Source organism: Neomonachus schauinslandi, chromosome 5, assembly GCF_002201575.2.
Source record: "Neomonachus schauinslandi chromosome 5, ASM220157v2, whole genome shotgun sequence".
NCBI classification, from domain to species: Eukaryota; Metazoa; Chordata; class Mammalia; order Carnivora; family Phocidae; genus Neomonachus; species Neomonachus schauinslandi.
Window position 1 is genome coordinate 9,264,006 of NC_058407.1, and position 21,344 is coordinate 9,285,349.

The 21,344-nt window shown below is 54.3% G+C and overlaps 1 protein-coding gene across 1 annotated transcript in view; it reads right to left on the reverse strand.

Moving 5' to 3' along the window:
• CACNA1I (calcium voltage-gated channel subunit alpha1 I) overlaps positions 1 to 21,344 on the reverse strand; it is an 80,551-nt gene that overhangs the window by 37,026 nt on the left and 22,181 nt on the right. Inside the window, exons 4-6 of the mRNA XM_044915784.1 lie at positions 11,889 to 12,048; positions 5,126 to 5,441; positions 2,846 to 2,938 (exon numbers count right to left, since the gene is read on the reverse strand). Coding sequence (XP_044771719.1) covers positions 2,846 to 2,938; positions 5,126 to 5,441; positions 11,889 to 12,048 — 569 coding nt within the window. The remainder of the gene's footprint in view (positions 1 to 2,845; positions 2,939 to 5,125; positions 5,442 to 11,888; positions 12,049 to 21,344) is intronic.

Genomic DNA, 21,344 nt, shown 5'->3' on the forward strand with positions numbered 1-21,344 from the left:
GGGCAGCTCCCCAGACCCCACTGGGACCTGCTTCCAAACCCACTCCCCCAGGCCCTCAGGCCCAGGGTCACGGCCGCCCTCCCACCTGGGACACCAGCACAGAGGCCGGGGAGGGAGGCCCGGCCCCGCTCAGGCCATCCGGGCCCTGAGTGCCACCCCAGCCCTGCCCTCTCTCTGGCTTGACTTTGGCCTCAGTCGGGCATCCAGACAAAAGAGAAGGTTCCTTCAGAAAGCGTTTACGTGTGTGGCTTTATCCGTGCTTGGATGGAGGAGGTGGGGAGAGGCTACCTAGTTAGTACTAGGAATCCCGCCACCTCATGACTCAGGGCCCAGTTCCAGTGGCCACCACAGGGAGCAGGGCCCTTCCTGCCCTGGTTTCCCCACCCCCGGCCTTTGCTGAGCCTTTGAACGGGATCCGCAGGCCCTGCCAGCAAGGGGAATGGCTTCTCATCCTCCTCCAGGCCGCCCTCCTGCAGGCCCCGGCCACAGCCACCAATTCACCCTTCCCTCCTGTCCCCCAGGCCACAAATAGGGAGCTTCCGGGGTTATGGAGCGGGGGGAGGGTTTCCTGGCTGGAAGACTCTGGAAAAATTCCCCAGTAAGAAGATGCCCCTCATTGGCTCTCTTGGTCATGTCTTCCAGAAGCATCTCCCGGGGCCCCGCTCCGCACCAGGCCTGTGTGAGGGGTCACCAGGAAGGAGAGGGCACAGCCCCTTCCCTCTGGGAGCTCACACCTGTCAGGCTTCTATCCCGCCTGCCTCCAGAGCGTCTGCCCTTTGGCCCTGGCGGCCCCCCCATCCCTTCTGGACCTCCGTTTCCCCATCTGTAAAGCTGAAGGCTCAAGCAAGACAAGCTTAAGACATTTCCAATCGGGGGAAACACTGGGGACCTGAGTCTGAGGGCTGAGGACCTCTCACCTCGCTGGGGCTCAGGGTCCTCACCTGAGGAACAGAGCAGGCAGGTGGCCCTGTGGGGCCAGGGTTGTGCAAAATGACAGCATGGTCACTCAGGCTCTGCTCTCTGGGCCCTTCCCAGTGCCTGGAAAAACTCAGCATCCTCCGCCCCCTACCAAGGCCCCTTCTCTTGTGACAGGGACACCTGGGACCCAATAACAGCAGCAGGAATAGGAGCAGGGCACACTTATTGAGGACTTCCTGTGTGCCAGGCCCCAGGCTCTATCCCATCGAATACTCCTGAGAGCCCGTAAGCCTAGGTGCCGTCACTGTCCCCTACTTTACTGCGGGGTCAGGGGAGCTAAGAGGCTTGCCTTGGGTCACGCTAGGAGTCACCAAGCCCACACTCCCACACCTAACTCTATCCGGAGGGGCAGACCACATTCTCCAGCCCCTCTCTGAAATTCGAGACTCCTCTAGCAACCCCAGTGGTTGGAGGTTCCCCCCTCTCAGGATTCTGTCCATTTCAAGGTCTCTGCACGAGGCCCCCTGCCCAGAAGGCTCTCCCCCTGGCTGCCCACCCGGAGCCTTTAAGGCTCAATTCTGGTATCACCTCCTCAGTGAAACTTCCCACTCCCCCAGCCCTCCTCCAAGCTAGATTAGAAAAATCCTTTGGGCTCCCTCAGCCTCTCAGGATTCCATCTGTCACAGCTCCTAACATCCTGTCTGGTCACTGTCAGCTGTAGCCCATCTCCCACCCCCTCACCCCCACCCCCAGACTGAGCTCCTCGAGAGCAGAGCCGGGTCCACCTCACTGCTCAGTTCCCAGTGCTCGGCTCAGGGCCCCGAGCAGTGCAGGCTTCCCTGGCTGTGCTGGGGAAATGGACAGACTATGACAGGTGAACGACAGTGCTGAACGAAGCCCGGACCCCTCTCCTTTTATCTGGCTGTCTACTTAGGGATCCAAGGCCCCAGCCTCCCCAGGAAGGCATCAGAGCCAAGTCGACAGTGGGTATGTCTCAGGTCACTTGCCAGCTTGTCCTGAACGCCCAGGTCAAGGTCCCACCAGCTCAGAACGGGGTGCTGCCCCAGAGAGCCAAGCGTGCCCTCTCCCACCACCAGGACGCCAGAGAACCCAGCCTCAGAGCAGGCGGGAGCCAGGCAGCACTGACTCTCCTGGGAGTGAGTCACCTTGACATCTGGGGGTTTGTGCTGTGGCTGAGGCTGCAGTCAGGCATGACAAGGTGGGTGAGCTGGCTTCGGGGAGACGGTGGGGGAAGGCAGGAGGGGTTGCCGGCTGGGGAAGGGCCCTGCTCTGTGAGGCAGAGCCCCACCTGCACCCCCAAGCGACCCCCACAAGGCAGAGCTGCCTGAGAGGTGGGAATCCCTCCCAGAATTTCAGGGAGCCCCGTGGGGAAGCAGCCCCGGCTTCCGTTTCAGGCCATCTCCTCTTCCCAGCCCGGGAAAAGAGGAGTAAGCTGGAGCCCTAGAGAAGCTTCTGTCCAGGGGCTGCACCTGGCTAAGGTCAGGAGAAGAACGCATTCCCAGCCACCACGAGGCAAAGAAACATGAGCAGAAGTGACTAGATGGACTTAAATGCCCAGAAATGAGAAATGAAAGCAATAGAAAATGATGGATGCTTCCCGCCGCCGCCTTGACGAGTCCCTTCAATCACCCGCTGCTCGGAGGCATTTAAAAATTGCCCCTCCTGGGGAGCCCGGCTGGCTCAGACAGTGGAGCACGAGATCTTGATCCCCGGGTTGTGAGTTTGAGCCCCACACTGGGTGTAGAGATGACTTAACAATAAAATCTAAAAAAACTGCCCCTCCTGCTCCCTCCCACTCAGCTCTCCTGGCTCTGCGGGGTTCCCTGGGGACCCTTCCCGCCAACGCCATCCCTGGTCCAGGGGTCCTTGAGCTTGCCCAGAAAGCCCCAGCTTCCCTGACACTTACTATGATAAGCAGGATAAAATAGATGAAGTTGTAGAAGGAATGAGCATCCATCACATAGTACATGATCTCCACCCAGCCTTCCAGAGTAATCACCTGCAGCCAGAACAGAGCAGAGAAAGAGTGAGCCTGAAACAGGAAAGGCAGGACCCTCAGGCAAGGCAGGCAGCAAATGCAGCGCCCCAGGCAGAGGCCCTACTGTGTGCCAGACTGCTTTATACACAATGTCTCTTGGACTCCTCACAAGGTTCGATGAGCCAGCCATCCTCATCCCCAGTACACGCGTGAGGAGACGGAAGCTCAGAGAGGTTAGAGTATTTGCCCACTGTCGGCCAGGAAGGCGGGGGGAGCCAGACTTAAGCCTGGTCCCTCTTGCTCCAGAGGCCCCCCCTCTCCAGTCTCCCCCTGCACCAAGGCAGGAGGGCTGGAAGCCGGGGGTCCTGGGCTCCAGCCCCAGCTCACCAGCTGGGCCATTCCCTGAAACTCAGCTGCTGCTGCTTCTTCTTCTAGCACATGGGGCTACCAGCCTACCCGGTAAGCAGGGCTGGGGTGCAGCTCGGCGGAGCCCAGGAGGCCAATGTGACTGTTGCCCTGTTCTCCTTCCCAGAGAGCGAGGCAGAGCAGCCTCGGGCACAACAAATGCTGGGCCCTCCCCAGCACTGTCCTCTTGTTTGCTTCTGGAGCAGAAGCCCCTGCGCAGGCCACTCACCTTCTCGGGGCCGAGGGTCTCCAAACGCAGCTGCTCGGCTCTGATCACATCACATCACACCTTGCAGCCCTGACTTCTGTGATCTCACTGCTCCCCAGAGCAAAGCCCCAGAGCAAAGCGCAGCCACCCTGCTAAGGCCCTCCCTTCTCCTCAGGGCTTCTCAGCCACCACCCTCTGCTCCAGCCCTGTTCTTCCTTCTGAGGGCCCCAGGAAGGTGACCTTGACCAAGCACTCACTCCGCGGGCTGACTGCTCTGCTCACTCATCTGGTTTCTTCTTCTCAGCTACTCAGGGTAGGAGAGCTGTTATTACCCTGACGTAGAGGTGAAAAACTGAGGCACAGAGACATCAAGCAGTACACCCAAGGTCCCACAGCCCTAGTTCCCTAAACATACCCCATCCCTGTCCTCTGCAATGCCCTGGGGCCACGCAAGGCAATAAAGCCCTTTGCACACAGTAACGGTAACACTGCTTTATGATGGGGGCGCCTGGGTGGCTCAGTAGGCTAAGCGTCTGCCTTTGGCTCAGGTCGTGATCCCAGGGTTCTGGGATCAAGTCCCACTTCCTTGCTCAGTGGGGAGCCTGCTTCTCCCTCTGCCTGCCACTCCCCCTGCTTGTGCTCTGTCCCCCCCTCTCTCTCTGATAAATAAATAAATAAAATCTTTAAAAGAAAAAAGAAAAAACTTTTATTTTTGTATGTGTGTGTGTACGTGTATATATATACACATATATACATACACACAAATATATATAATTCACGCACTGAGTAAAATGTCTTTCTTACTGACTGATCAAAAGAACGGTCCAAGAGACCCTGCCCAAACAGACAAACAGTTCCCTGGAGCTCTCTGCACACCCCCGGGGCTTCCCTGCACCCACGCCTTTGCTCAAGCGGTCACCTCCACCAGAAACATCTTTGCCCCCACATCCTGAGCGTGGGCCTGGCCTGGTCCGCCCCTAGAGCAAGGCGTGAGTCTGGCCTCTCCCCTCTATAAACAGACCTCCCCGCTGGGATCCGTCTGCCCTTAGGCCGCCTTCGATTCCACAAAGAGCACAGGCTTTGGGGTCACCTGGACCTGGGTTAAAATCCTGATTCTCGGGGCGCCTGGGTGGCTCAGTTGGTTGGGCGACTGCCTTCGGCTCAGGTCATGATCCCGGAGTCCAGGGATCGAGTCCCACGTCAGGCTCCCTGCTCAGCAGGGGGTCTGCTTCTCCCTCTGACCCTCCTCCCTCTCATGCTCCCTGTCTCTCATTCTCTCTCTCGCAAATAAATAAAATCTAAAAAAAAAAAAAAGGCAACCATTAAAAAAAAAAAATCCTGATTCTCCATTAAATAGCACGCGATCCTCAAATAGCTTGCTTCCTTTCGTTCGAACCTCAGTTGCTCTGCCTGTAATCGGGGCGTGATGATGCCCACTGTGCCGGCAAGCGGGGCAGATGTCAGCGACACGCCTAGCACAAAGCCCCACCTGCCAGAAGCTGTTCGCTCCACCCCTCACCCCACCCCCCCCACCCCCCGCCCCGGCCTCCCAGGCTCCGGGCACAGGGGCTGGTGCCAGGCCTGAGCGGCCTCACCTGGAAAATGACGATCCACGCGTAGCCGATGTTGTCAAAATTGATGGCCCCCTTGTGGGGGTTGGCACTGCCTGTCCGGCACACGTTGTAATAGCGGTTCCAGTTGACACAGAGCCCGCTGGCGTTGAGGTCCTGGCGCCCTGCCCCGAAGTCGTACACATCATCCTTGGACAGGCAGCATTCACGGCCCTGCTCCTTGAGTGGGGGGATCTCGTGGCAGCCCATGATGCCATTGTCCCCCGAAAGGGAGCAGATGAAAGGCATCTCGTCGTCCTCCTCGGGCTGGTAGTAGGGGGGCAGGGCCACATCCCCTTGTCTGTCCACAGGGGACGGTGGGGGAAAGAGGAGGAGGGGAGGGGTCATCACCAGGAGGAGCACAAAGGGCACAGGTGACGTGGTGTGGCAGAACTGTCCCAACAAGTCCTGTCTTTGCCTTCAGGCCTTTGCCCACCTTGTTCCCCCACCTGGGACACCCTTCCCCAGGGTCGAAAAATCTCCCACTGACCCACTGTGGTCAGCTCCAGGGTCCCCCCGCTCCCAGGGAGCCTTCCCTAAGGGCTGGTCCTCGGTCCCCTGTGCCCTGCACACACACCCCTATTGCCCCTGGGGCACATGCACCCAACTTCTCTGGGAGGCTGCAGCTCTGTTAGGGCAAGGATGGGGTCTCAGCCCCCCCAGTCCCCACACACTCTTTGGTCAGCCCAGAGTACATGTTTAATCCACAAATGCTGATTTTTACTGATCCAACAGATGAGGAGCTGATCCCCTGCCTGCCCCACCCCTTCCCATCTATGTGACCTTGGACTGTTAACGTCTTCTCTCCAGAACTCAATTTCCTCATCTGTAAGACGGAGATGACAATCACTGCCCTGCCCATCCTGTGGGGCTAAACAATGATTCATTGCAATCCAATCAAAATCCCAACATGTTTTTGTCTGTGGAACCTGGCCTGATGGTTCTAGGATTTATCTGGATGGGAGAAGAGTCAAGACAATTTTTTAAAAAGGAGAAAGAGGAGTGGAGTCCAACCCAAGAGAGCAAAATACAACTACAATTATTACTAGAGTGTGATATTGCAACAGGAACAGAAAGATTTGTGGAACACCACAGAGCACAGGGACAAACCCATACATAAAGCAGAACTTAGTCTATTATAGAAACACCTTTTTCAGATCCATGGGGAATGGAAGAACTAAACAATCGCTTCTCAGCCTTTTGGCTAAGATCAAGTGTAGAACTAAACAATAAATGGTGTTGAGATAACTGCTATCTGTTTGGAAAACAATAAAGCTAGATCCCTACCTCACACCGTATACAAAAATAAACTTCTTGAAGACTTGGTATCAAACGAAAAAAAAAGAATGTAAGTTATCTCATTAATTATTTATATTGATTGCATATTTAAATAATAATCTTTTGGGGCACCTGGGTGGTGCAGTCAGTTAAGCGTCTGATTCTTGATTTTGGCTCAGGTCGTGATCTCAGGGTCCTGGGATCGAGCCCCATGTCAGACTCTGCTGAGCGCAGAGTCTGCTTGAGATTCTCTCTCCTTCTCCCTTTGCCCCTCCTGCTCTCTCTGCCTAAAATAAATAAATCACTCTTAAAAAAAAAAAAAGAAGAGAAAAGAATAATCTTTTGGATATATTAGGTTAAGTAAAATATATTACAGAATTTAAAATAATAAACTTCTGGTGGATTAAAAATAATAAATGCAACAAACATAACCACAAAAATATTACAAGAGAACAAGGAACATTTTTGTTAACTCCAGAAATATAGGCCTTCTGGATAAAATACACAAAATCCAAATGCTGCAAAGAAAAAGGTCAAGACTGACTATATACAAATGTAAGATTTCTTTCTTTTTTTTTTTTTTTTTTAGAGAGGGAGAGGAGGTGGTGGGCAGAGGGAGAGAGAGAATCTTAAGCAGGCTCCATGGGCAGCATGGAATCTGACACGGGCCTCGATCTCACGACTCTGAGATCATAACCTGAGCCAAAAGCAAGTGTTGGACACTTAAGCGACTAAGCCACCCAGGCACCCCCAAATGTAAAATTTCTATGAGACAAAAGAAAGTATACTAAGTAAAAAGATAAACAATGAACTGGGAAAAAGCAGAGGTAGGCAAGCTTTCTGTGTAAAGGGCCAGATAAAAAATGTTTTTTGCAGACCATCTAGTCTCTGTGCCAATTTCTCAACTACATCATTGTAATATGAAATAGTCTTAGGAAAGAGGTAAGCAAGTGGCATGGCTGTGTTCCAATAAAACATTATTTACAAAAACAAGCCAGAGATTGCCATTCCCCTGGGATGAGTCCCAGCAACATATAACACAAATAAAAGAAGGGCGCCTGGCTGGCTCAGTCGGAAGAGCAGGTGATTCCTGATTCCAGGGTTGTGAGTTCAATCCCCATATTGGGTGTAGAAATTACTAAAAATAAATAAATAAGTAAACTTAAAAAAAGCAAATAAAGGGTAACGACAGCATATTAAAATCACCTGTAACTCAGTAAGAAAAAGAAAAACAGCCACTAGGGGGAAAAGGACATAAAAATGCAAAGAAAAAAAATTCACAAAAGAAATAAAAATGGCCAATGTACTTGAAAAAAAAAGGGCCAATATATCAATATATAGAAAGAGATGCTCACTTGACTAATAACAGGAAAATGCAAACAAAAATACTCCCATCCAAATGGAAATGTTTCAGGGTTGATAGTACTGAGTGAGGAAAGAGTGAGTGCAACCAGACATGCGCACACACTGTTGGTGGGACTGTGTATTGATACAACCTTTTTAGAAGGTAATTTGGCAACATCCATCAGCAATTAACATGTACACATCCACCCCAAATACAAATGGCCACCTGACAGTCATAAAGACACCATTGCAACTCCACAGAGAAAGGATGGACTTCTCAATCAATGGGCTGGGACAATCGAATATCCCTATAGAAAGGGAATCTTGACCCCAACCGCATACCATACTAAAAATTATTTGAGATGGAATACAGACCTAAATGTGAAAGATAAAATGGGAAAGCTTCTAAAAGAAAACATTAGAGAATATTTTCATCACCTTGTGTTAAGAAAAGATTAAATTGGACACGAAAAGCAATACTAAAAAAAATTATTGGGGGGCACTGGGTGGCTCAGTTGGTTAAGCGTCTGCCTTCGGCTCAGGTCATGATCCCGGGGTCCTGGGATCAAGCTCTACATCGGGTTCCCTGCTCAGCTGGGAGCCTGCCTCGCCTCTCCCTCTCCCTCTGCCTGATGCTCCCCCTGCTTGAGCTCTCTCTGTGTTAAATAAATAAATAAAATCTTTAAAAAAAAAAAAATGATTGGTGGGGCTCCTGGGTGGCTCAGATGGTTGAGCGTTTGCCTTCGGCTCAGGTCATGATCCCAGCATCCTGGGATCGAGCCCCGCATCAGGTTCCCTGCTTGGCGGGAAGCCTGCTTCTCCCTCTCCCTCTCCCACTCTCCCTGCTTGTGTTCCCTCTCTTGCTGTGTCTCTCTCTGTCAAATAAATAAAATCTTTAAAAAAAAAAATGATTGGTAATCTGGACTTCATTACAACTAAGAGCTTCTGTTCATCAAATAGCACCATTAAGAGAGTGAAAATGGAACAGACTGGAATAAAATATCTGCAATATATTTGTGTGTATATATGTATGTACATATATACACACATATATATACATACACCAAATGATGCAAATATACAATTTATATATATATAATATATATATACATAAAATATCTGCAATTATATATATATCTGCCACCAAAGGACGCTAATCCAGAATACAAAGAACCAGCGGCTACAAATTTATAATAAAAGGACAACCCAATCTAAAAATGGCAAAAGACCGTAACAGGCACTGCGTAAGAAGATGCACAAATGGCCCATATGCACGTGAAAAGCACTAATCATCACTAGACATAGGGGCAGTACAAATTAAAACCACAATAAGATACCACTGCCTTCACTGGAATAGTTAAAATTAAAAGGACTGACAATACCAAATGTTGCTAAGGATGCCAGGCCCCTGGAACTCTCACACTTTGCTAGCAGCCATTTAATGCAACCAATTTGGAAACCCATTTGACAAAATCTACTAAAGCTAGACGTACGTGCGCCCTTCCCGACTCCACTCCTGGTATTTACCCAAAAGAAAGCATGGCTCTGTCCACCGAAGATATGTACAAGAATATGCATGAGTCATAACAGCCAAAAAAACAGAAACAGCCCGAATCAACAGTGGAATGAAAAAAATAAGTACTTGTATATTTGCTTAATATCTACCCACAGCAACGAAAAACGAAAATCAACTGCCGCCCGCAAACATGTGGGTGAATCTCAAAGACACATTACGCTGAGCCAAAGAAGCAGACACCCAAGGGGGCTTCCTGTATGATTCCACTGAAGGAAACCTCAAAAACAGGCAACACAAATCCATGGTGATAGCAGTCGGAATAGTGGCTACTTTGGGGTGACAGGGATAGGAACAAGCCAGTGGCAGGAGGGAGCCTCCCTGGGTAGCCTTACACAGAAAACTTCATTAAGCTGTACACTTAATAGTTATGCCCACTACTGAATGCAGTTTGTATCTTCACCAAAAAACTATAAAAACAGACATACACTTTGACTAGCAATTATGAGCCTAGCCATTGATCACGTGTGTATATAAGGATCACAAGTGTGCATGATGCGCTCTTGTATGCAAGAGCAAAACCTTGGAAACCACGCAGGGTCCATCAACAGGGACTGGCCAGATGAACTGTCATTTATCTGTTTATCCGTGGAGTAAGAAACACTGGTGTGAAAACACCCTCAAGCTACACTGTCAGAGCAATTCGCATTTTGAAAACCTGTCTGGGATGTGACCGGTCGTGTGGGTGCATGTTAATGCTTAGACAGAATCTGGAAGAAGGGACCAGGACCAGACGCTTTGCAGAGGACACCAGTCCTGGGCTCCACATTCTGGGCCCTGCCACTTCTTAGCTGGGTGATACTGTCCTGATTCTGTGCTCAAGAACCCCCAAACTGACCATTTGGGGTCTCCCCAGGGGCTTCTGCGCCTGGAGGGATGCTTGGAGCACGCTCACCTGGGGCAGGTCACTGCAGGCTCTGCAGGAGGGGAACCTGAGTTTGAATTCTAGCTCTGACTTTGTCAGGCTTGCCCTAGAGCTCAATACTGAGCTCTCAGCCTCGGTCACCTGGCCTCCACATGGGGTCAAATCTAAGCATTACCTCAATCACACCTGGTCCGCTGGGGCACCTCGTCGCTGTTAACCAAGTAAATAAACCAGTCTAGAGACACTCAACAACCAAGTAAAATAAACTCACAAGTGAGGTAATTTCAGACAGAGACGGTGCCAAGAGGAAATCAAGCAGGATAATGCAATAGGGTGTCTGGGAGTGGGGGGCGTGCGGGGGTGAGGGAAGGCCTCCAGCAGGGTGGTGACACTGGGGCTGCAGTGGGATAATGAGAACGGGGTGGCCACGGAATGACCTAGGGGGAAGATCCACGTGGGACAGAGGGATCTGGACATGTCCTGAACCCCCAAAGCTGAGAGCTCATACCTGCACATCTCCATCTTTGAAGGCCAGACCAGGAGAAGCAGGTGCCCCCTCTCCTGCTACCTCAGGGCCCACCTCTTGTAAGTGATTGACACAGGCGTAGACCCCCCACCCCACCCCCCACATGGCCCTTCCCACAAGGGTGGCCTTTCCCTGGTCTACCCAGGTACCCCACTGGTCCCCGTAGCAGTGGGTAGGTGAGCCAGGCCCCTCCCTAGTCCTCACCCCAGCTCTCTTGTTTAGCTTCATCTCTGTAACAGACGGTGCGAGGGAGAAAGCTCAGCCCACCCCGGGCAGTGTCCCCCTGCCTCCTGCAGACGTCCTCGGTCCACAAGAGTCACCCAGCGGAGGCATCTGTGACGAGTTCCCCAAGGGCAGGACCTCCATCTTCTGCTGGGTCCTTAGCACTAAGCACGGGCTTGGCAAGAGCAGCCACTTGAGTGAGAGGCAGAATGAACACACTCCCCGGGTTCTGCCCCCCCGGGAGTGCGCTATCACACAGTAAAACACTAGTATGCTCCTGTCCAAACGCATCTGTGTAGGTATGCGCACTCAAAGACGCGGCTCATCCCTCACCGCGGGGATTCCACAGATGTCAAATCTCTCGGACAACTCAACCCAACTCCTCCAAGAGCCGAAGCTTGACTTCTGTTTAGATGGCTTTGGCAATCGCCTCCCTGAGGGGTAGCCCGCCCGCCTGCCCATCAGTGCATTTGCCGACTGAGAGCAGACCTTTCCTTGATGACTCAGAGTCCCCGAGAGGAATGTCTGTCATTGGGCCAGGTTCTGTGTCTGCTTTTGAGGTTTCCTGTCTCCCTTTTCCCTGTTGGCATCACGTCTGCTTGGGTCTTACCTGTCCGTTCCCCTGGTATTTGACCTCTTGGTAGGCTGCTTCCACTCCGTCGGCCCCATTCCCAATTACCAAGTAAGTTAAAACTGTGTATTAAGTAAGAGTCACTAAGAGCTGAATTAGCATCTAAGGGCCTATTTTAGACTAGGACTTTGTGATGCCCATTTTGAGACCTCAGTGGCCTTTTGTGCCCCTTTTAGTGTCCAGCCATTCACGGGAGATCCACCTGACCTGGTGCTCAATGGGGAGACCTAGCCCTAAAGCATCCAGCACCACTCCCACCCCAGACAAAGCTGGCTGGCAGCCACCCGGATGGCAGGGGGCTACACTCACATGGTGAAGTTCTCCTCCAGGAAGCAGCGGTTACGCAGCAGGCCCGCCCAGAGCTGTACACCAATGATGCCAAAGATGAAGAAGACAAAGAAGCAGAGCAGGAGGACATTCCCCAGCATGGGCAGCGTGTCCAGGAGCAGGTTCACCAGGATCCGCATACCTGTGAGTGGGGGAGGGTGGGGAGACCATCAGACTTAGGAGCCAAGGTCCCAAGAGAAGAAAGGGAGAGCAGGCTCAGAGAAACAGAGAGAGGGGCACTGGGACAAGAGGTGGGGACACATGGGCAGGGGCTCCTAACTGCTCCCAGCCTGCTTAGGGGCCACTGGACAGACGTTCTCCTTGGTGTGTGCCCTTCCATCCAGAGGCCATGGAAATGGCTCTGGGCCCCACCACACTTCCACCAGATTCTGGATGAATAAGCAGCTCTTGATTTATGGAGCACCATTTATGTGCTAAACCCTCTTCTGGGTAATGCACAAATATGATTTCCTTCAGGCTTCATGACAACTCTGTGAGGCTGGTGAGATTCTCCCTATTTTATAGAAGAAGCAACTGGAGGTTCACAGAACTAAAGCTACTTGCCCAAAGTCACACAGCTGGGAAGCAACAGGGTCTGGATTTAAACCAGATGTCCCGACACCAAGTCTGGCATTCCCTCCACAAGCCCCAATTACCTGGCAGCCTAGGACCGAGACTGGCTCATCTCACTCTGCCCAGAACCCACCCAGATGAGCACACTAGGTGCCTAACGAATGTGTCCCAAATGTCCTTCATCGCTGGGGCAGCCACTGGTTCCAGCCAGAACTGCTCTGCTGACCCACCCCACCGCATGACAGAACCAGGCTGAGCTCTTGGACAACCTGCAGAAGAGCCCTAGCCAGCGGCGGACTCAGAGCTGGCCTGAGAGCAGAAGAGGCCTTTCCTTCCTGAGGAATAGCTGCAAAGAACGAGCCAAGCCAGAGGCAAGAAGAGGAGGAAAGGGGGAATGGGAATGGAGACAGGAGTCCCTTTGTGTGTGAGGGGGTGGGGGGGTGTCAGGGTGACTGAGGGGGGCTTCAGGCGGTGTGGAAAGGGGAGCAGAATGCATCAGTTACATCCTGGAGGGGCCTGACATCCTGAAACCCGAAAGGTAGGAAAAGAGAGCCTGTGGAAAGCATGCAGTCTCTGATTTAGAGAGATCCGCGTTCAAATCCTGCCATATTTCCTATGAGACCTTGAGCCAGTCCCTTCCCCTCTCAGCAAAGGGGCCCAAGAAGATAGCAGCCACCCTGCAAAAGTTCCCCAGCTCCAGAGCCACACCCAAAGCTCAGCAAACCTGGTGCTCCCACCCCACAGCTTGCAGCCCCACCCCCAGCACACTTACCACCCTTCACATCTACCTCCCCGTCCTGCCCTTCTGCCCCTCCTGCCCTGGGCTGACCCACACCACCAGCCACACCCTCCATGCCCTCTCCCTTTCCACAGACTCAGTCCCACCCCCAGCCCCCGACCTGTGAAACTGACCTGCTCTCCCGAGTCTGGGTGATGTCATCCATCATCACGACCTCATTACCCATCTGTATGCCACCCACTCCCCCTTGACTCCACGAAGGAAGACCCAGCCACCCTGGGAACTGGAGAATCCACAGGAGTACAAACCCCAGGCAGATGGGTCATCTCTGTGGTTTGGCCCGGCCTCCTTTCCCAGTCCTGTGAACACAGCCCCATCGGGCATGTGGGTGGCTCAGTCAGTTAAGTGTCTGCCTTCAGCTCAGGTCATGATCTCAGGGTCCTGGGATTGAGCCCCAGTTGGGCTTCCTGCTCAATGGGGAGTCTGCTCCTCCCTCTCCCTCTTCTCCTCCACCCTGTTTGGTGCACACTCTCTCTCTCTCAAATAAATACATAAATCTTTAAAAAAACAAACAAAAAACAAAAATAAACAAACAAAAAAAAAACAGTCCACTCCCCCATTCCAGTCCCTGTGGTTTGGCTGGGCTGCCATGGAGATCACATGACCTGGGCCTGGCCAATCAGCACATTCTGTTCCCCTAGCCCCAGGGGTTGGTCCAGGATGGGCATGTGACCCCAGCTGAGACCAATGAGAGTCAGCCCTGAGACTTGTGCTGGAACTACAGAGGGAGGGAAATGCCCACTTCCCGCAGAGCTTGCAAGCCAGGGAGAGTTACGCCTGGAGCTGCTGGGACCGCTGCTGGGACAGTCTGGCCTTAGCGGGGGAGTGCCTGCCTACAACTGAAGCCAGCCCAGGGAAAACAGAGCCCAGGACAGAACGGGGGCAATTCCTGACAAAGGCCTGGAAGGACTGCGGGAGGTCTGTGAACCTTGTGAAATTGCTACAAAATATGCAGGTATGACATCATGAACTTTTCTTGGGAGAAGGTCCACACAAATGTCTGTGGCTCCAAAGTGGGTCAGGAGCTGGTAGATCACTCTTGAGTGCATACCTTTCAAGATCCTGGGAGGTTGGACTCTACCTACCTCTCTAGTACAATCTCTCTCTCTCTCTCTCTTTCTTCACCTACACCTATTTCTCTCTCAATACCAAATTATTTGAAGTTCCCTAAATATACCATGGGATTTCACATCTTCGTGCTTTTATTCATGCTGTTCTTTCTGGAACATCCTTGCATGTCTCTTATGCCTGGCAAATCCCTATTCAGCCACCACAGCCCAGGTGAAGCTCTACTTTCTCTCTGTAAAGCTTTCCCCTACTCTTTCTCACTCCATCCCAGGTGGAGTTCATCCCTTCTGCTCTGCTCTGCTTCTGCTCTGAGCAATCTCAGCACCTCTGACCTAGCCTAGGCTGCCTTGTACAGTTGTATAGGTTGTATACTGCACAACCTTGGAGGCCCCATTCACTAGGTAGTCTTCTAGCCCTAGTGTATAATTATGTTTACCCTCCTGCCTCTTCCATTGGGCTGTAAGCTCCTGGGAGCAGGGCCTGTGTCTGCATCAGCCTCCTCAGAACCCAGTGGGTCCTAGCCCAGAACAAAGGCTCAGCCTACATTTGTTGAATGATGTGATAAGTCATGAGGAAAGAATGGAAGATTGGAGAGGGGAGGATGAAAAGATGGCAACAAGGAGAACAGGGGCCCTATTCAGACTTTTACTTATTCCAGGGGTGATGCTAAGGTGGTTGTTAATGAGGGTAATTATTTGAGATTTGCATCACGAGCTCTGTGTGGCGTGATTTCCAATCAATAATTAATGCCTACCCCATCATCCCTCCCCACAAAACTAGGTCAGCCTCCTCCTGGGAAAGGCAGTGGGGCTCCTTTGCAGGCTGCGGCCTCCAGCTGAGAGCAGGCCAGGGTCAGTGAGGGCTCAATACCCCACCCCCACCCCCAGTGGGGTAGCCAAGCTTGTGCGGGGGAGGGAGGCAAGAAAACAGACCAAGCGCCTTTGCAATCCATCCAAATCCACCCAAATGTGACCTTAGCCAGTTGCAGGCCTTTCTGGTGCCCCATCGTTCATTCGCCCATCGAACACTTCCAAATGCTTTTGCCTGCCTGGCAGGCGCAGGGCACGGCGAATCCAAACATGAACATTCCCGCATCTCAGCGCCTCAGAGCTTGCAGTCTAGTGGGGGGGGGGGGGGCGGGCAACCACAGTGTTGGGAAACACACCCAAGCCTGGGGAGTGGTGGCACCTCTGGGCACCTTCCTGGAGGGACTGGCTTGAGTTGGCCCTGCAGGATGACCAGAGCTTGTGGCAAAGGCACAAGGGTATATGACCGTTCAGAGTGCATCGCGGCCACGCTTGGGGGTGGCTGCAAAGCGGAGTCTAAGGAGTGTGGGGCCCTATGATAGGTGACCGGTCAGGGAGGCCCATGGGCAGAGTCCCAGCAGGCGAGCCCTTGGACGAGGCAGTCCTAGAGGACAGGGACAGAGGCAGGATGCATGCACTGGCGGCCAGCAGCCGTGTGAGAACAGGCTGGGTCAGAAAGGCCGCGAGGAGGCAGGTGGCTCTGCACAGTCCCAGCCTGGCTGCTCGTGGCTGCTCCCCTGGGCCCAGCCTTTGTTGCTCAATTAATTACATTTCCCTTGTTCTCCAGGATATTGAAATTCTGAAAGGCTCCTCAAAACCTGCTGGCTGGCTTCCTTGAATGGCAGCCCATTCCCCCCTCCCCTCTTCCCTCGGCCGAGCCAGGCCCCAGCTCACTCCACAGCCCTCCCTTGGGCCCAGGAAGTCCCAGGGCCACTGAGCCAAAGGCATAATTAGCTAATTAGGGACTCAGAACGAATCCATCGTTTCCGTGCCAGGGAAAAGGGGCCACGGGATTAGGGAGTCAGGGAGGACCCCGAGAGACCCTGGCTAATCCTCCTTTTATGCCCACAGCCAAGTAATTAAGGCAAGTCGGATGGTTCCTCTCTGCCCTCAGTTCCCCTGGCACTGGGTACAGGAGGTGGAGGCAGAGAGGAGAGGAAGAACAGGAAATGGAGACAGGAGACAGAGATGGAGAGCAAGAGAGGCAGAGACAGAGACGTCTGCCTCAGACCATCCTTCCTGCTCACGTCCCTCTACACCTATCCCCTCCGCCCAGCCCTCCTCCTCCAGGCAGTCTTCTCTGGTTTCCACCCCCAGTTAGTCATGAAGCCGTCCTGCCTCCAGTTCCCCCCAGGCTCTCACTCGCCATCTCTCGGGATGAGCTTATGTGGTTCTGCCTTCTTAGTGTGACTTTTTTTCAGGCCTTCAGCCTGGGGTAGAGGCCAGGAATAGGCTCCAGGCAACCCCATGAGTGTGGCTGAAGGCCCTGCTTCCCCCAGCCAAGAAGAGAGAGAGGACCCCAAAGTCCCCAGGACACCCAGTGCAGTCTCTACTTTGGTGAGTGCCCAGAGCGCCAACCCAGGACAGAAGATGTGGGTGCCAGTCCTGGCTGGGCAGCCTTGAGACAGAGCTTGCCCTCTCTGGACCCCAGCAGCCTCATCTACAGAAGACAGTCCAGCCAGCCTCTCAAGAAAAACACAGGGTCAGGATACCTCGGAGGGGGAGCCCCCAAAGGCAGAAGCTGCTAGCAGTCCATCCACCCCCCCAGGGAAAGTCCCCGCCAGCCCCAATCACAGGCCCCAGCCTCTCCCCCCAGCCACACCTTTCTCTGTCCACCAGGCCACACCTACACCTGCCGCTCCAGCCAGCCTGGAGATGCCCCCAGCATCCCTACCTCTCACCTTCGCACACACTCTGCCCCCACCTACATGGCCCTCCCCCACCTCCGCCACGAGGGTTCCCATTACTATTGGGCAGTAGTGCCGGGTCCCCTCCCCAGGGCCGCAGGGCTCCAGGCTGGTGTGACAGAGCCAGGCTGATCCCCTGCCAGCCCCTGGAAAGCCCTCACACACACTCACAAGGCCATCTCCCGTCCTTTCTTAGACCTCAGCTGAGTGGCCGTCTCTCCTGGCCGCCAGGCTGGGCCGGTACGCCTGCAGTGAGCACCGCTGCCCCGCCCGCCCTCCGTCACAGCACTTCTGACGCTCTTGGCCTTCATCAGTTCATGGCTCTACCCACAGCCCCCCCAAAATGGACAGTGTCCTGAGCATGAGGCCGCTAAGGGGTGTTCTGCATCTTCCAACCCAGCCCAGGGCCTGGCCCAGAGTGGTTCCCCTGAAGGACGGCCATGAAGGAGGGATGGATGGGTGGACAGAGCCATTCAACTAATATCTAGTGAGGACCTACTATGTGCCAGGCATTGTTCTAGGCTCTAGGGGTGCATCTGTTAAAACAAACAAATGAATAAACAGACAAAGTCCCCTGCCCTCCAGAGGTGGACATTCTAGATAGGAGGAGGGGAGACAGAAAACCACAAACATAATAAATAAGTCTGTTTCCTCATTTGTCGGGTGGAAAGTGTTATGAAAATAGCAGGTGGAGGAGGAGAAAGGGATGGGGAGCCCCAGGCTGGGCCAGGGTAGGGTCGGTATGAACGGGGCCAGGAGAGGCCTGGCCGGCAAGATGATACAGGACACAGACTCACAGGAGCTGAGGGCGTCAGCAGCGGGCACATCTGGGGAAGGGCTCTCCCAGCAGGTTGAGCAGCCAGGGCAGGCCCCAGGGGTGGGGATGAGGCAAGGCACACTCAGGGAAGAGCCAGGAGGCCAGCGTGGCTGGAGGGAAGTGAGCAAGGGGGGCGTGGAAACAGGGCTGCCCCACAGGGGCCACAACTCTGGCCTCTGTTCCACCAACGTTCCTGGGCAGAAGGGAGACGCAGTCTGAGGAGGGTCTGAAAGATCACCCCAGCTGAGGGGGGCAGCATGGACTCTGGGGGTCCAGGGTGGAAGGAGGACACCTAGAAGCAGACGGCCTGCGGGATGGTGTACGATCACCTATGAGTCACCCCCGGCACATGCAAACACATTCGGGGTGAGGGGCCCAGCCTGCAGGCTCCAAGGGTGGATGGTCATATGGCCGTCGCTCACCTGCCATGACGACACTCCACATCTGGCTGGGTCCAGATGACAGTGACTGTGGAGGTGGGGGGACAGGCTAAATTCTGGAGCTTTCGGAAGGTCAAGCGATTGATGGGAGGTGGGGGGTGGAGGAAGTGAGGAGTCGGGGCATCTCCACGGCCTGGGGCCTGAGGCCAGAGCCATGGAGCAGCCGTCATGGGGACACGGGACTCCGTTTGGACATGTAGCGTTTGGAGTGCCTGGTGGGCATCGATGTGAAGGCATTTCATAAGCTGGCGGGGTCTGGGGTAAGGGGAGAGGAGTGTGGCCCAAGAGCATCAGGTGGGTGGCCTCAGGGTCCAGATAGTCTCTAGATGGCACTTAAAGTCGGGAGCTGGCAAGGAGACAGAAGGCAGCTGGGCAAACTGTTGGAGCTGCTCAACTTTTTCACCCCTTTTCACCGAGGACCCCCCGACCAGACCCCCTGCTCTAAGGGAGCCGGAGGCCCTCGGTGGCTGTGGGGGAGCTGGAGGGAGAGGGACGGGGCCGCACTTCCTGACGGGCATCTCCCCCAGAGGTCCAGGCCGCTGTCTGCGGACGGGAGCTGTCTGCCCAGCTGAGCGCAGCCGCTCCGCCAGGCCAGCTCACGTAGAAAGCGCCCAGACCCGCACCAGCCTCTGCCAGGGGCACTGCCCGCAGCCAGGAGAAAGGGTGCGGGGCCTGAGGGCAGGAGGGGCCGAGGCTGTGGCTGGCCCAGGGGCTCCCCCCCGCTCTGGCTAGGTCAGCGGAGGGCGCTGAGCGACCGGGAGAGGCCGTCTGCGTGCCTGCCACTGCCAAGGCCAACTAATCAGGGGCACAGTGGGTGCCGGGGCGGCCGGGCCAGGCAGCATACGGCTGTGCTGCCGAGCACCCAGCTGCCGGCCGCGGCCCAGCGGGGAAGGGGCCTGGGGGCTGATGAGGGGGCCTCAGTGCCCACTCCTGAGCTGGAAACAAATGCCAGCCAAGGAGTGTGCACCCCAACACCCTCCATCCCAGGAGAGTGCTCACGCCCTAGGGGGTGGTCCTAGCCCCAGTCCCACGGAAGGTCCCCGAACCCACTATGGCCCAAAGAACTCCCACTCATTCTTCAAATGTCCTGTCCCCCCCCCCATGTAAAACCTCCTCAAAGTACATGTTAGTGACCCTTCCCCTCAGCCCCCTGCTGCCTCCATTAGAGCCCCTGTCCCACCGGCCCAAAGATCCGGGCTTGAGTATCTGCCTGCAAAGGGGCTGCGTCTAAACCTCCGTGGCCCCTTAGTGGATGCTCCTTTGGATGAATGAATGAATGAACGAATGAATACATAGTAGCCGATTCCCTTGACCTGGTATCCCGTCCAGGAACTGCTCCCTCCTGATTTGTAGAGTAGACTTTGAGCTTGACGGTGGGGGAGGGGAGAACAGCTTTTGCCCCGCCCCCACCCCCAGCATTTCTCTGTCCACACACTTGGCTTCTCCTCTTGTTCCCAAGTCAGGTTCTCACTAGATGTTCGGGCCAGATGTTTTCCCACCTACCTCCATCTCTTCTGAGAAGGCAGCAGCCCCGGGGAAATTGGGCCCCTCCACCCCTCTTCCCTCCTCTCTCCGCCACACCCCTCCCCTCCCTACCTTCCCCATGGGGGCTGCCAGACCTTTCTCTGGGAAGCCCTGTGGGTGCCAAGGACAGTCAGCCCTGAAGTCCAAGGTATGGCCTGGGGTGGGAGCCTCCTTCAGCTGCCCCCAAGGCCCAAGTAAACACACACTTCAAGTGAAACTGCTGAGATTTTCACGCAAACTGTTTCAAAGTGAGTCTCCCAGCTTCCTTTCTAACAGATGCCTCGCAAGGCAGGATCCAAGAAGGAATCCTGGGGCCTTCTTCATCTATCCTCAGCATGGCTGGCCTAACCACGACCCAGCTGTGCATGAACCTGAGCAGAAAGAGCCAGAGCAGGCCTGGGATAAGGGCAAGGAGCCAGCCATGAGCCCAGAGCCCCTTGGCCTGATGAGCAATCGAAGACGTGCCTGCAAGGCCAGATCATTCAAAGACTTCTCCTTTTGAAACCAGGGCTCTGAGGATCTCTGAAACCAAGAGTCTAGGATTCTGAGGCTTGATGAGTCTAAGATTCTCTGTGACTTTCAGCAAGGCTAATTCCTAGATCCCAAGAGTGTAAGAATCCCACACAATCAACGTATGATACAGGCTCCTGCCAGGAGCGGATGTTGTGCGGACATCTTGTACCCCACGGTCTAGCAAGGGAGGACTGGGACCCCGTTTTAGGGATGGGGAAACTGAGGCCTGAGAGGTGGAGCCACTGGCCAAGATCCCAGGCACAAAGCCGGGTCTCACTGCTCTGCATGCTGCCATCTGTAGCCCCAACACCGGGACCCTCCCTCCGTGAGAGACACAGGGACGGGGCTGGTCGCTGGGCACCTGTTCTTTGCCTGGAGTGCAGACGAGCTCACGCAGAGATGCTATGTGCCAACCTCACTGTGCAGACGGGGGACCGATGCAAGAGAGGAACATTTCCCGGGGCGCCAAAGCTAACTAACATGGGACCACGCTTTGAATCCTGGCTGCAATGCTCTGTACTAACCAGTGTGCCTCCCTGCATCCTGCCCTGACTCGTCCCTGTCAGGTCGCGCAGCGCCCAGCATCACGGGAGCTCCGTACTCTGCCAATGAAAGGTGTTTGGGAAGGGTCCTGATGGCATCACTTGTGCTTTGATCCTGGACGTGGGCAGGGGCTTTCCTGATGCCCTGCAGACGGGGTGGCTGGCTGGGGCACTTACAGGTTCCGGGGAGAGGAACGGGGCAGTGGAAAGGAGTCCAAAGCCCTGGGGTCGTATGAGCACAGGTTCAAATCCTGCCTCTGCCCCCGGCCAGCTGGGCAGCCTGGGGCAGTTTACTCAACCTCTGTGTGCCTCAGTTTCCCCATCTGTAAAGTGGGCATTGTAACGGTACCACCATCCTACGGCTATTAGGAAACAAAACAAAGCAGCCACGTAAAGCCCTTGATGGATTTTAGCCATTTATCATTCTTGGTCAATCCCTAGAGGATGTG